This window comes from Balaenoptera musculus, chromosome 2 (assembly GCF_009873245.2).
Source record: "Balaenoptera musculus isolate JJ_BM4_2016_0621 chromosome 2, mBalMus1.pri.v3, whole genome shotgun sequence".
In the NCBI taxonomy this organism is placed as follows: Eukaryota; Metazoa; Chordata; class Mammalia; order Artiodactyla; family Balaenopteridae; genus Balaenoptera; species Balaenoptera musculus.
The window spans coordinates 52,704,441-52,718,883 of NC_045786.1; the positions used below are offsets into that span (position 1 = coordinate 52,704,441).

At 39.5% G+C, this 14,443-nt stretch overlaps 1 protein-coding gene across 1 annotated transcript in view; it reads right to left on the bottom strand.

The window, feature by feature from the left end:
• GABRA5 (gamma-aminobutyric acid type A receptor subunit alpha5) overlaps positions 1-14,443 on the bottom strand; it is a 103,167-nt gene that overhangs the window by 74,113 nt on the left and 14,611 nt on the right. The window contains exons 3-5 of the mRNA XM_036843328.1: positions 13,631-13,752; positions 12,744-12,811; positions 12,418-12,638 (exon numbers count right to left, since the gene is read on the bottom strand). Of these exons, the coding sequence (XP_036699223.1) occupies positions 12,418-12,638; positions 12,744-12,811; positions 13,631-13,752 (411 nt within the window). The remainder of the gene's footprint in view (positions 1-12,417; positions 12,639-12,743; positions 12,812-13,630; positions 13,753-14,443) is intronic.

Sequence of the window (14,443 nt, forward strand, 5' to 3'; positions counted from 1 at the left end):
CAAGTGCACACGGAACATTCTTCCAGGACTAGGTCATATCTCGGGTAACAAATCAAGCCTCAGTAAATTTAAGAAAATTGAAATCATGTCAAGCATCTTTTCTGACCACAATGCGATGAGATTAGAAATCAATTACAGGAGAAAAAACGTAAAAAACACAAACACATGGAGGCTAAACAACACGTTACTAAATAAACAAGCGATCACTGAAGAAATCAAAGAGGAAATCAAAAATACCTAGAGACAAATGACAATGAAAACACACGACCCAAAAACCTATGGGATGCCCAAAAGCAGTTTCTAAGAGGGAAGGTTATAGCTATACAAACCTACCTCATAAACAAGAAAATCTCAAAATAAACAATCTAACTTTACACCTAAAAGAACTAGAGAAAGAAGAACAAACAAAACCCAAAGTTAGAAGAAGGAAAGAATCATAAAGATCAGAGCAGAAATAAATGAAATAGAACAAAGAAAACAATAGCAAAGATCATAAAACTAAAAAGCTGGTTCTCGAGAACATAAACAAAATTGATAAACCATTAGCCAGACTCATCAAGAAAAAGAGGGAGAGGACTCAAATCAATAAAATTAGAAATGAAAAAGGAGAAGTTACAAGAGCACCACAGAAATACAAAGCATCCTAGAGACTACTACAAGCACTCTATGCTAATGAAATGGACAACCTGGAAGAAACGAACAAATTCTTAGAAAGGTATAACCTTCCAGACTGAACCAGGAAGAAGAAACAGAAAATTATGAACAGACCAATCACAAGTAATGAAATTGAAACTGTGATTAAAATCTTCCAACAAACAGAAGTCCAGGACCATATGGCTTCACAGGTGAATTCTATCAAACATTTAGAGAAGAGCTAACACCCACCCTTCTCAAGCTCTTCCAAAAAATTGCAGAGGAAGGAAAACTCCCAAACTCGTTCCATGAGGCCACCATCACGCTGATACCAAAACCAGGCAAAGATACGACAAAAAAGAAAATTACAGACCAATATCACTGATGAATATAGATGCAATAATCCTCAACAAAATACTAACAAACAGAATCCAACAACACACTAAAAGGATCATACACCATGATCAAATGGAATTTACCCCAGAGATGCAAGATTTCTTCAATATATGCAAATCAATCAATATGACACATCACATTAACAAATTGAAGAATAAAAACCATATGATCATCTCAATAAATGCAGAACAAGCTTTTGACAAAATTCAACACCCATTTATGATAAAAAAAAACTCTCCAGAAAGTGCGAATAGAGGGAACCTACTTCAACATATTAAAGGCCATATACGACAAACCCACAGCAAACATCATTCTCAATGGTGAAAAACTGAAAGCACTTCCTCTAAGATCAGGAACAAGACAAGGATGTCCACTCACCACTATTATTCAACATAGTTTTGGAAGTCCTAGCCACAGCAATCAGAGAAGAACAAGAAATAAAAGGAATCCAAATTGGAAAAGAAGAAGTAAAACTGTCACTGTTTGCAGATGACATGATACTATACATAGATAATCCTAAACATGCCACCAGAAAACTATTAGAGCTAATCAATGAATTTGGTAAAGTTGCAGGAGACAAAATTAATGCACAGAAATCTGTTGCATTCCTATACACTAATGATGAAAAATCTAAAAGAGAAATAAGGAAACACTCCCATTTACCATTGCCACCAAAAGAATAAAATACCTAAGAATAAACCTACCTAGGGAGACAAAAGACCTGTATGCAGAAAACTATAAGATAAGACACTGATGAAAGAAATTAAAGATAATACCAACAGATGGAGAGATATACCATCTTCTTGGATTGGAAGAATCAATATTGTGAAAATAACTATATTACCCAAAGCAATCTACAGATTCAGTGCAGTCCCTATCAAATTACCAATGGCATTTTTTACAGAACTAGAAAAAATTTTTCACAATTTGTATGGAGACCCAAAAGACCCCAAATAGCCAAAGCAGTCTTGAGGGAAAAAAAACGGAGCTGGAGGAATCAGACTCCCTGACTTCAGACTATACTACAAAGCTACAGTAATTAAGACAATATGGTACTGGCACAGAAACAGAAATATAGATCAATGGAACAGGATAGAAAGCCCAGAGATAAACCCACGCACCTATGGTCAACTAATCTATGACAAAGGAGACAAAGATATACAATGGAGAAAAGACAGTCTCTTCAATAAGTGGTGCTGAGAAAAGTGGACAGCTACATGTAAAAGAATGAAATTAGAACACTCCCTAACACCATACACAAAAATAAACTCAAAATGGATTAGAGACCTAAATGTAAGACCGGGCACTATAAAACTCTTAGAGGAAAACTAGGAAGAACACTATTTGACATAAATCACAGCAAGATATTTTTTGATCCATCTCCTAGAGTAATGGAAATAAAAACAAAAATAAACAAATGGGACCTAATGAAACTTCAAAGCTTTTGCACAGCAAAGGAAACCATAAACAAGACGAAAAGACAACCCTCAGAATGGGAGAAAATATTTGCAAACGAATCATTGGACAAAGGATTAATCTCCAAAATCTATGAACAGCTCATGCAGCTCAATATTAAAAAAACAAACAACCTAATCCAAAAATGGGCAGAAGACCTAAATAGACATTTCTCCAAAGGAGACATACAGATGGCCAAGAAGCACATGAAAAGCTGTTCAACATCACTAATTATTAGAGAAATGCAAATCAAAACTCCAATGAGGTATCACCTCACACCAGTCAGAATGGGTATCATCAGAAAATCTACAAACAACAAATGCTGGAGAGGGGTTGTAGAAAAGGGAACCCTCTTGCACTGTTGGTGGGAATGTAAATTGATACAGCTACTATGGAGAATAGTATGGAGGTTCTGTAAAGAACTAAAACTAGAACTACCATATGACCAAGCAATCCCACTACTGGGCATATACCCAGAGAAAACCATAATTCAAAAAGACACATGCACCGTAATGTTCATTGAAGCACTGTTTACAATAGCCAGGTCATGGAAGCAGCCTAAATGCCCATTGACAGGTGAATGGATAAAGAAGATGTGGTACATATATACAATGGAATATTACTCAGCCATAAAAAGGAACAAAATTGGGTCATTTGTAGAGACGTGGATGCATCTAGAGACTGTCATACAGAATGAAGTAAGTCAGAAAGAAAAAAACAAATATCGTATATTAACACATATATGTAGAACCTAGAAAATGGTACAGATGAACCGGTTTGCAGAGCAGAAATTGAGACACAGAAGTAGAGAAAAAATGTATGGACACCAAGGGGGGAAAGCAGCTTGGGGGTGGTGGTGGTGGTGGTGGTGTGACGAATTGGGAGATTGGGATTGACATGTACACACTAATGTGTATAAAATGGATGACTAATCAGAACCTGCTGTATAAAAATATAAATTAATTTAAATTAAAAAAAAAGTAGCAAGGGAAAAGCAACAAATAACATCCAAGGGAATCCCCATAAGGTTAATAGCTGATCTTTCATCAGAAGCTCTGCAAGCCAGAAGGGAGTGGCAGGACATATTTAAAGTGATGAAGGGGAAAAACCTACAGCCAAGATTACTCTACCCAGCAAGGATCTCATTCAGATTTGACAGAGAAATTAAAACCTTTACAGACAAGCAAAAGTTAAGAGAATTCAGCACCACCAAACCTGCATTACAACAAATGCTAAAGGAATTTCTCTAGGCAGGAAACACAAGAGAAGAAAAGGGCCTACAAAAACAAACCCAAAACAATTAAGAAAATGGTAATAGGAATATACATATCGATAATTACCTTAAATGTGAATGGATTAAATGCTCCAACCAAAAAACAGGCTCACTGAATGGATACCAAAACAACACCTGTATATATGCTTTCTGCAAGAGATGCACTTCAGACCTAGGGACACATACAGACTGAAAGTGAGGGGATGGAAAAAGATATTCCATGCAAATGGAAATCAAAAGAAAGCTGGAGTAGCAATACTCACATCAGACAAAATAGACTTTAAAATAAAGACTATTACAAGAGACAAAGAAGGACACTACATAATGATCAAAGGATCAATCCAAGAAGAAGATATAACAATTGTAAATATTTATGTACACAACATAGGAGCACCTCAATACATAAGACAAATGCTAACAGACATAAAAGGGGAAATCAACAGTAATACAATCATAGCAGGGGACTTTAAAACCTCACCTTCACCAATGGACAGATCATCCAAAATGAAAATAAATAAGGAAACACAAGCTTTAAATGATACATTAAACAAGATGGACTTAATTGATATTTATAGGACATACCATCCAAAAACAACAGAATACACTTTCTTCTCAAGTGCTCATGGAACATTCTCCAGGATAGATCATATCTTGGGTCACAAATCAAGCCATAGGAAATTTAAGAAATTTGAAATAGTATCACGTATCTTTTCTGACCAGAACGCTATGAGACTAGATATAAATTACAGAAAAAAATGGTAAAAAATACAAACAGATGGAGGCTAAAAAATATGCTACCAAATAACCAAGAGATCACTGAAGGAATCAAAGAGGAAATCAAAAAATACCTAGAAACAAATGAAAATGAAAACACGACGACCCAAAACCTATGGAATGCAGCAAAAGCAGTTCTAAGAGGGAAGTTTATAGCAAAATATAGTCCTACCTCAAGAAACAAGAAAAATGTCAAGTAAACAACCTAACCTTACACCTAAAGCAATTAGAGAAGGCAGAACAGAAAAACCCCAAAGTTAGCAAGAGGAAAGAAATCATAAAAATCAGAGCAGAAATAAATGAAAAAGAAATGAAGGAAACAATAGCAAAGATCAATAAAACTAAAAGCTGGTTCTTTGAGAAGATAAACAAAATTGATAAGCCATTAGTCAGACTCATCAAGAAAAAAAGGGAGAAGACTCAAATCAACAGAATTAGAAATGAAAAAGGAGAAATAACAACTGACACTGCAGAAATACAAAGGATCATGAGAGATTACTACAAGCAACTATATGCCAATAAAACGGACAACCTGGAAGAAATGGACAAATTCTTAGAAAAGTACAACCTTCCGAGACTGAACCAGGAAGAAATAGAAAATATAAACAGACCAATCACAAGCACTGAAATTAAAACTGTAATTAAAAATCTTCCAACAAACAAAAGCCCAGGACCAGATGGCTTCACAGGCAAATTCTATCAAACATTTAGAGAAGAGCTAACACCTATCCTTTTCAAACTCTTCCAAAATATAGAAGAGGAAGGAACACTCCCAAACTCATTCTATGAGGCTACCATCATCCTGATACCAAAACCAGACAAAGATGTCACAAAGAAAGAAAACTACAGGCTTATATCACTGATGAACATAGACACAAAAATCCTCAACAAAATAGTAGCAAACAGAATCCAACAGCACATTAAAAGGAGCATACATCATGATCATCTGGGGTTTATCCCAGGAATGCAAGGATTCTTCAATGTATGCAAATCAATCAATGTGATATACCATATTAAAAAATTGAAGAATAAAAACCATATGATTGGGCTTCCCTGGTGGTGCAGTGGTTGAGAATCTGCCTGCCAATGCAGGGGACACGGGTTTGAGCCCTGGTCTGGGAAGATCCCACATGCCGCGGAGCAACTGGGCCCGTGAGCCGCAACTACTGAGCCTGCGCGTCTGGAGCCTGTGCTCTGCAACGGGAGAGGCTGTGACAGTGAGAGGCCCGCGCACAGCGATGAAGAGTGTACCCCGCTCGCCACAACTAGAGAAAGCCCTCGCACAGAAACGAAGACCCAACACAGCCATAAGTAAATAAATAAATAAATTTATTTAAAAAAAAAAAAACAAAAAAAAACCATATGATCATCTCAATAGATGCAGAAAAAGCTTTCAACAAAATTCAACACCCATTTATGATAAAAACCCTCTAGAAAGTAGGCATAGACGGAACTTACCTCAACATAATAAAGGCCATATACAAGAAACCCACAGGCAACATTGTTCTCAATGGTGAAAAACTGAAACCATTTCCTCTAAGATCAGGAAACAAGACAAGGTTGCCCATTCTCATTGCTGTTATTCAACATAGTTTTGGAAATTTTAGCCACGGCAATCAGAGAAGAAAAAGAAATAAAAGGAATACAAATTGGAAAAGAAGAAGTAAAACTGTCACTGTTTGCAGATGACATGATATTATACTTAGAGAATCGTAACCATGCTACCAGAAAACTAATAGAGCTAATCAGTGAATTTGGTAAAGTAGCAGGATACAAAATTATTGCACAGAGATCTCTTGCATTCCTATACACTAATGATGAAAAATCTGAAAGAGAAATTAAGGAAACACTCCCATTTACCATTCAACAAAAAGAATAAAATACCTAGGAATAAACCTACCTACGGAGGCAAAAGACCTTTATGCAGAAAACTATAAGACACTGATGAAAGACATTAAAGATGACACAAATAGATGATGAGATATATCATGTTCTTGGATTGGAAGAATCAATATTGTAAAAATGACCATACCACCCAAAGCAATATACAGATTAAATGCAATCCCTATCAAACTACCAATGGCATTTTTCACAGAACTAGAACAGAAAAATTCACCATTTGTATGGAGACACAAAAGACCCCAAATAGCCAAAGCAATCTTGAGAAAGAAAAATGGAGCTGGAGGAATCAGGCTCCCTGACTTCACATTATACTGCAAAGCTACAGCAATCAAGACAGTATGGTACTGGCACAAAAATAGAAATATAGATCAATGGAACAGGATAGAAAGCCCAGAGATAAACCCACGTACATATGGTCACCTTATCTTTGATAAAGGAGGCAAGAAATACAATGTAGAAAAGACAGCCTCTTCAATGAGTGGTGCTGGGGAAAATGGACAGTTACATGTAAAATAATGAAATTAGAACACTCCCTAACACTGTATACAAAAATAAACTCAAAATGGGTTAAAGACCTAAATGTAAGGCCAGACACTATAAAACACTTAGAGGGAAACATAGGCAGAACACTCCGTGACATAAATCACAGCAAGATTCTTTTTGACCCACCTCCTAGAGTAATGGAAATAAAAACAAAAATAAACAAATGGGACCTAATGAAACTTCAAAGCTTTTGCACAGCAAAGGAAAACATAAACAAGACAAAAAGAAAACCCACAGTATGGGAGAAAATATTTGCCAATGAAGCAACTGACAAAGGATTAATCTCCAAAATATACAAGCATCTCATGCAGCTCAATATCCAAAAAACAAACAACCTAATCCAAAAATGGGCAGAAGACCTAAATAGACATTTCTCCAAAGAAGATATACAGATTGCCAACAAACACTTGAAAGGATGCTCAACATCACTAATCATTAGAGAAATGCAGATCAAAACTACAATGAGGTATCACCTCACACCAGTCAGAACGGCCATCATCAAAAAAACTACAAACAATAAATGCTGGAGAGGGTGTGGAGAAAAGGGAACCCTCTTGCACTGTTGGTGGGAATGTAAATTGATGCAGCCACTATGGAGAACAGTATGGAGGTTCCTTAAAGAACTAAAACTAGAACTACCATATGACCCAGCAATCCCACTACTGGGCATATACCCTGAGAAAACCATAATTCAAAAGAGTCATGTGCCACAATGTTCATTGCAGCACTATTTACAATAGCCAGGCCATGGAAGCAGCCTAAGTGTCCATTGACAGATGAATGGATAAAGAAGATGTGGCACATATATACAATGGAATATTATTCAACCACATAAAGAAAGGAAATTGAGTTATTTGTAGTGAGGTGGATGGACCTAGAGTCTGTCATACAGAGTGAAGTAAGTCAGAAAGAGAAAAACAAATACCATATGCTTACACACATATATGGAATCTAAAAAAAAAAAAAAGGTTCTGATGAACCTAGGGGCAGGACAGAAATAAAGACACAGATGTATAGAATGGACTTGAGGACACGGGGAGTGGGAAGGGTGAGCTGGAACGAAGTGTGAGAGTAGCATTGACATATATACACTACGAAATATAAAATAGATGGCTAGTGGGAAGCAGCCGCAGAGCACAGGGAGATCAGCTCGGTGTTTTGTGACCACCTAGAGGGGTAGGATAGGGAGGGTGGGAGGGAGATGCAAGAGTGAGGGAATATGGGGATATATGTATACATGTAGCTGATTCACTTTGTTATACAGCATAAACTAACACAACATTGTAAAGCAATTATACTCCAACAAATATGTTAAAAAAAAAGAAACAAACAATAACAAATAGTGGTTCTAAGAGATTAAAGTAAAACAACAAAGTACTCATGACCACTCTATGACAAAGTCCAGACTCGAACTTAAGTGAGCCTAACTCCAAAATCCATGCTCTTTTCTCTTCCTATCACCCCAATTCAAAGCAGTGTTTTTCACTAATAATGAAAATCTAAACGGGGTGTAAACAATCATAAAATATGCCTTTCTCAAAATAAAAATAGCATGGGGGAATTCATAGTGTGCCAGAGTGACAATGCAGAGTGACCCCACTCTGTCCAGTGTTCTTTTCCCAAGTGCAGGGCATTCTATTATCCATGATGGCACAGTCGCCGGCTCTCTCAAATGTCTGCCCACAGGCGTGGACATGGTGATCCTGGGTGGAACAGCAGCCAGGTTTTCTGATACTGTGTTGTACTAGCAGAGCCTGCCTTCTAGTAATTCCTTTCTTGCCTGTTGTGGTTTCCTACACCAGAAACTAAGTAAGAGAGACTGGCTCTTCTGCCAGGGACCCAAAGGCCAGGGGAATAAGCCCTAAGGTGGTCCTCACAAGAGTCTGCACCTTCCAAGGGTGTGGAGGAAATGGAGAAGAGAGCTGGTCACTATCTCCCAGCTCACTTGTTATAAAGAAAATGTGTCATGAGATTTGGCATGTGCCCTGAGAGATGTGGTCACCCAGGACTGCCTGGGCTTGCTGGGAGTGAAATCAGAACTTGCTGCTACTCAATGATGACCTAAAGTTCTACCCAGCAAAAAACACAAACAATTAGCAAGCCTGGCCAGAAAGACAGTCATTCAGTCCTTGGGTGGACTGAAGTCAGGCTCTGGGTTCTGTGCCTCTTCCTTCTCCAGCTCTGCCGAGGATGACCAAGGGAGACTGCTGTGCTGAGGGTCCCCTTGAGGATGCCTGGCCACCAGCCTGACATCCGAAGCACAACTCTGGGGATGGTTCTATAAAACATATCATTTTGTTTGCTACAAGAACATCCTGGAAGAAACTGCTTGGTACTTTATGTGTCCTCTGCTTGACAGTCCAACAGGAAATGTCTGTCGCTTTCTTTGGGCTTACCCTGAACAGCTAGTGACTTTTATCATTAGATCCTGTAAACAGATTACACATGGGTGGTAGAAAGTTCTTCAGAACTGAAATTGTAGATCACTTCCAGGCAAGCACCTAATAAGGCTTTTTAGAAAAGACATTTTGGGGGCAAATGGCATCAATGGCTTATGTTCCCTTGGCTTTTTGGGAATCACCTATTTAAAGAATTCCATCCATCTGAATTGTGTGTGTTTTTGAATATTACCTTAAATGATTTCTGGAGCATGGTGGAGATTTTACATAAATGAATCCCTCCCATGTACCATAATCGCTATAGAGTTACTTTTTAGAAGTTGCTAACAGTACTTTTTCAGACGTTTCTCAACATTTGTCTCAGGTTAAAAGTGCATCACGTGAACCCTAGTTTGTTCTTCATGTTCATGTTCCATCTTTTTAGGTAGGTTCAAAGTCTGAATAAAAATTTTTAAATATAATTTTAGTTGAAGAATGTATGGAATTTTTATATTTTTTCCAATGTTTGGTATCATAAGCCATATGACAATAGAAACCTTTGTGCATAAAGCTTAGTCCTTATTCCTAATTATTTCCTTAAGATGGACATTACGTAGAAATTACTGGGTCAAAGTATATCACTGCTTTTATAAAGCTTGGCAGGAGTGACCCAAGTGCTAAACAGAAAGGCTGTACCTCTGGACGCTCAGTGACAGGGTGGGGCCTGAATGGGGCTGTGTGTGTGATCCGTCCTATCACCAGTTAATTCCTATTGCCATTTTGTTGTCTTTGCTAAATCAGTAGATTAAAATGCTATCAAATTACAGCTATAGCTCCATCATATTAAAATTCCTAACACTTTCAAGTGGAACTATTTCCACTTTCCAAATGTTTTATAAGACTGAAAAAGAAAATTGGTCATCAACTTTGCAACTCATTAGCAGCAGGCTTCCTCTACATAAACAGGGACAAATTACTGCTGACAAGTTGCTCTGGGTCTCACCATCTTCCACATGACACTTTAACAAAGGTAAGACAAAGGCCATTATATGTCTAATAATGTTGCATCCCTCCAATTTTCAAATGTGGTGGATTAAACAAGGAAATTGCTCATACCCGGACTCAAATTCCTGCTGCCCCCCTCTCTAGTTGTGTGACCTTGGGCTGATTACCAAACATCTCTGAGCCTCAAGCTGTTTGTTGGTTAATGGAAATGGTGTCCCCTAGCTGGCTGGGCTGTCTGAGGACTGAAGGGCTGTCTGTGTTTGTGAAGTTGCCTGGTACACAGACACTCATTAAGAGGCCCCTCTGCTGCCTCTTCTCCTTCTAGACCAGGGGTTTATCTCACCATCCTGTCCAAGCAATTGTGCATGGGATGAAAGCATCCCATTGTCTTAGGCGATGGACCTAACTGATCTCTGCAGGATAGGAACCAGGTGTGAATCAAGGGCAATAATCCATGGGGACCGGGGGTATTTTTATTCCATGAACGGAACGGAGAACGGTAGGCCCACACAGTGCCCCCACTGTGGTGACCCCCAGCATCCTCCAGGATGTGGAACTCATTTCCATACCTGCTCTCTGCTCACAGGGCTGAACAAAGTGTTCTTGATTTCATTGCCCAGGCTTCCTTTTCCATAGATGATGACAAAGGACTAACTGTTGACCCTAAAGACATTTCTCAGCTTTTCACATACTCTCTGCATGGAGAAGGCACTGTCTCGGACACTGATGTGATGTTCACAACTCCTGTCTCCATCTATGTGTGAAACACCTTCCAGATCAATGTAGGGAAAAGGGAAGAGTGAGTACTGGAACAAAATGCCAAGGTGTGTGCACAGATCACTGATCAGAATCCTTATTGGGTTGTTATAAATCGAGACCTGTTGTCAAACAGGTTTGGGACACAATGTGCCAAAGCGTTCCTCAAAATTATGTTAGGACATGAAGCCTCTGAAGATGACTGTATCAATATTATTTTCCACTATGATTATTCTTTTAAATATAAAGTTTATTGTGAAGAATTGTAACTAAGATAGAGAAATTCCAATAACAGCTACATAAATGCATGTGCTTTTTTTTTTTAAACTTGGCTTTAGTGCCTTTTTTCTTTCTTTCTTTCTTTTTTGGTAATTTAAAAAATATTTTCTAAAGTCTACTTAGGCCCACCATGGAACCTGAAAAGCTATAAAGGAGTCTCTCTGACTGGTCAATTTATTGATTTACTCAGATGTAATGAATAATTCAGAATTTTTTTTAAAAAATGACTAATGATCATTTTAAATGAGAAATACTAAATTTTAACCTCAGCATTTGAAATGTATCAAACCATACAAGAAACAGACTTTTAAAACGTCAAAAGCATTGCACAATTGCAAACAAAACAAGTATTCTCCTTAGATTTTTAAAATCAAATTTCTTTTAAAATAAAATTTCCCTAACTTTACATTATCTGGGTCACTCTTCCAAAGATGCCTTGATCTGTACTTCCCCGGCGGTGGGCAGTGGTTAAGAATCCGCCTGCCAATGCAGGGGACAGGGGTTCGATTCCTGGTCCGGGAAGATCCCACATGCTGCGGGCAACTAAGCTGGTGGGCCAGAACTACTGAGCCCGCTGTCTAGAGCCCGTGAGCTGCAACTGCTGAGCCTGCACGCTTCATCTACTGATCCTGCATGCTACAACTACTGAAGCCCAAGCGCCTAGAGCCTGGACTCTGCAACAAGAGAGGCCACAACAATGAGAAGCCTGTGCACCACAACGAAGAGTAGCCCCACTCACGGCAACTAGAGAAAGCCCGCGTGCAGCAACAAAGACCCAGCGCAGCCAGAAAAAAAAAAACACAAAGATGTCCTTGATCTTGAATCAAAAAACAAATATAGATAAATACTATGAACCCATAGCAGCCCAAAGAAATAAGCTACATGGACATCAGTATAGGTAGGTCAAAAGGTAAACAATACCCATCACACACACGACAGAATCCTCAAACCAGCCCATCTCCTCTCGGCCCCGCCCACCCCCACCCCTGCCCCGCAGCCCAGGGCACGACTCAGTATGCTCACCGCATGGTGTAGAGCAGAGTGCCATCATCCTCCAGCCGCAGCAGCTTGTTGGGCGTGGTCATGTTGTGGGCGATGGACTTTTTCCCATTGTGGAAGAAGGTGTCTGGAGTCCAGATTTTGCTGGCAAGGAGGTTGTTGAGAGGGAGGCGCTGCATGGGCCCTTTAAACCGAAGCCTTTCGTCTTTCCAGCTTTGTCGGAAAAACACGTCTATGGTGTATTCCTAGTGCAAAGGGAGGCAACCAGGTGATAACTCAAGGAAAGGAGGCCCTGGGCCAGTGCCTTCAGGGTTTAGAGTGGTCTGGGTGGGGCCGCGCCTCGCACCTACCATTTCCGTGTCAGACACCGGGCCGAAACTGGTGACGTAGATGTCCGTTCTCACCTGAGTGATACGCTCTGAAACACAGACACAGGTTCCTCACCAGGGCCCCAGCTCACAATTCAGACATAACTCAGGGTCGAGTAAAACGGTGTCAAGGAGCCTATGTGGACTTGTCTTGCCAAAAAGGCAGAGAATGTCAAATCATGCTTTAAGTAAATGTCCCTGTTAAAAATGCAAATAATGGAGAAGGACTAAACATATTCCTTTGGGAATGTATTTGCTAGAAGGTCCCTCCTTACCTAATGGAGCAGGTTCAAATGTACCACATCTAAATCAGTTAGAGCCAAGGGCACCGCACATGGCTGAAACGGCACGTGCTTCTCAGCACAAAATTAAGCCAGTTGTACCCTGAAAGCATATTTTACTATCCATTTAGTTTTATCAACTTTATAGGGTCAAAGTAAAAACTGTGATTATGGCTCTAGTGAAAAATTAAACCTGTAACATGTAACGGTGTGATGAGCACTTGCACAGAATAGTGGATTTCTGAAAAGGACTCGCATAGATGGGAGGGTATGACATTGATTATAAAGTATTTCCTAACATAGGGTAATCTCCGCTTCAGTAACACCTAAGAAGTGGTTCCTCCTGAAGTGGACCAGAATGGCCTTACCATTATCTGGGGAGAAAAGGGAGTTTGGAGGGAGACCACTTCCCCTGGCTTCTTGCATCTGGAAAATGATAATGTGCAGAAGCCTTAGCAACACCACCAATTCAAACTCCTAGCAGGGAAGCTCTTTGAGGAATTGTTTGAATCACCGGAAACATGAGCTGGATTTAAGCAAAAATTTCCCTTGGGCCTCGAGGGCCTCAGCCAAGGAGCATACACCAACCTCCGAGCCCAGGCCTCAGTCTGTTGTCATAGCCATCCAGGAGCCCATCCAAGATCCTGGTGAATATTGTGATGTTGTCATTGGTTTCATCTTTTACAGAACTGGTTGGCATTTGTGAAAAGCTTTTTAATGGAGAAACAAAAGAAAGAGTTCAAACTTGTATTAATTATTTCTTACAAATTCTTCTCAAAGTATAGAAACCAGGGAATAATATGGTGACTTGTCTTGAAGGGAGGGCATCTGAGAATGATTTCCTGTACTACCCAGGTTATTGTTTTGCATACATAAGCCTTATTCTTGATATCTTGAATAACCCTAATTCTTGAATAGCCAGCCAGAGAATGCTGGGCTCTGGGCTGGTCACCCATCTACCTTACATGATGCTCAAAATCCATCCCCTCCCAGATTCTGAAGAGCTGTTTGTGTCAATAGTGTAGCCATTTTTAAGACATATTAGTCACTGCACATAGGCTAGCAGAGCCTAACCCACTCACAGGGGATTTCAGAAGTTTGGTTTAAAACAGAAAAACTGAGTCTTTCATTTTGTTAGTGAGTCAACTGCAATGGGCTATGGGGTGTCGGGGGGGACATTAAAAGCTTTACCCAATTTGAAAGTAAGATTGGTGTGCCCAAATTTCCCTGTATCCTTAATTGGGAGCATTTGTGCTGTGAGCATTATGCCAGGACTGGAGCATATGGTGAAGGGACGACAGAGTCTGTGGGCTTCTGTACCATCAGCACTGCCAGCTGCCAGCACACTTGGCTCCAGCCAAAGCACAGGATGCAGGGAGCAGGAATTGTGAAGCCCAGGCT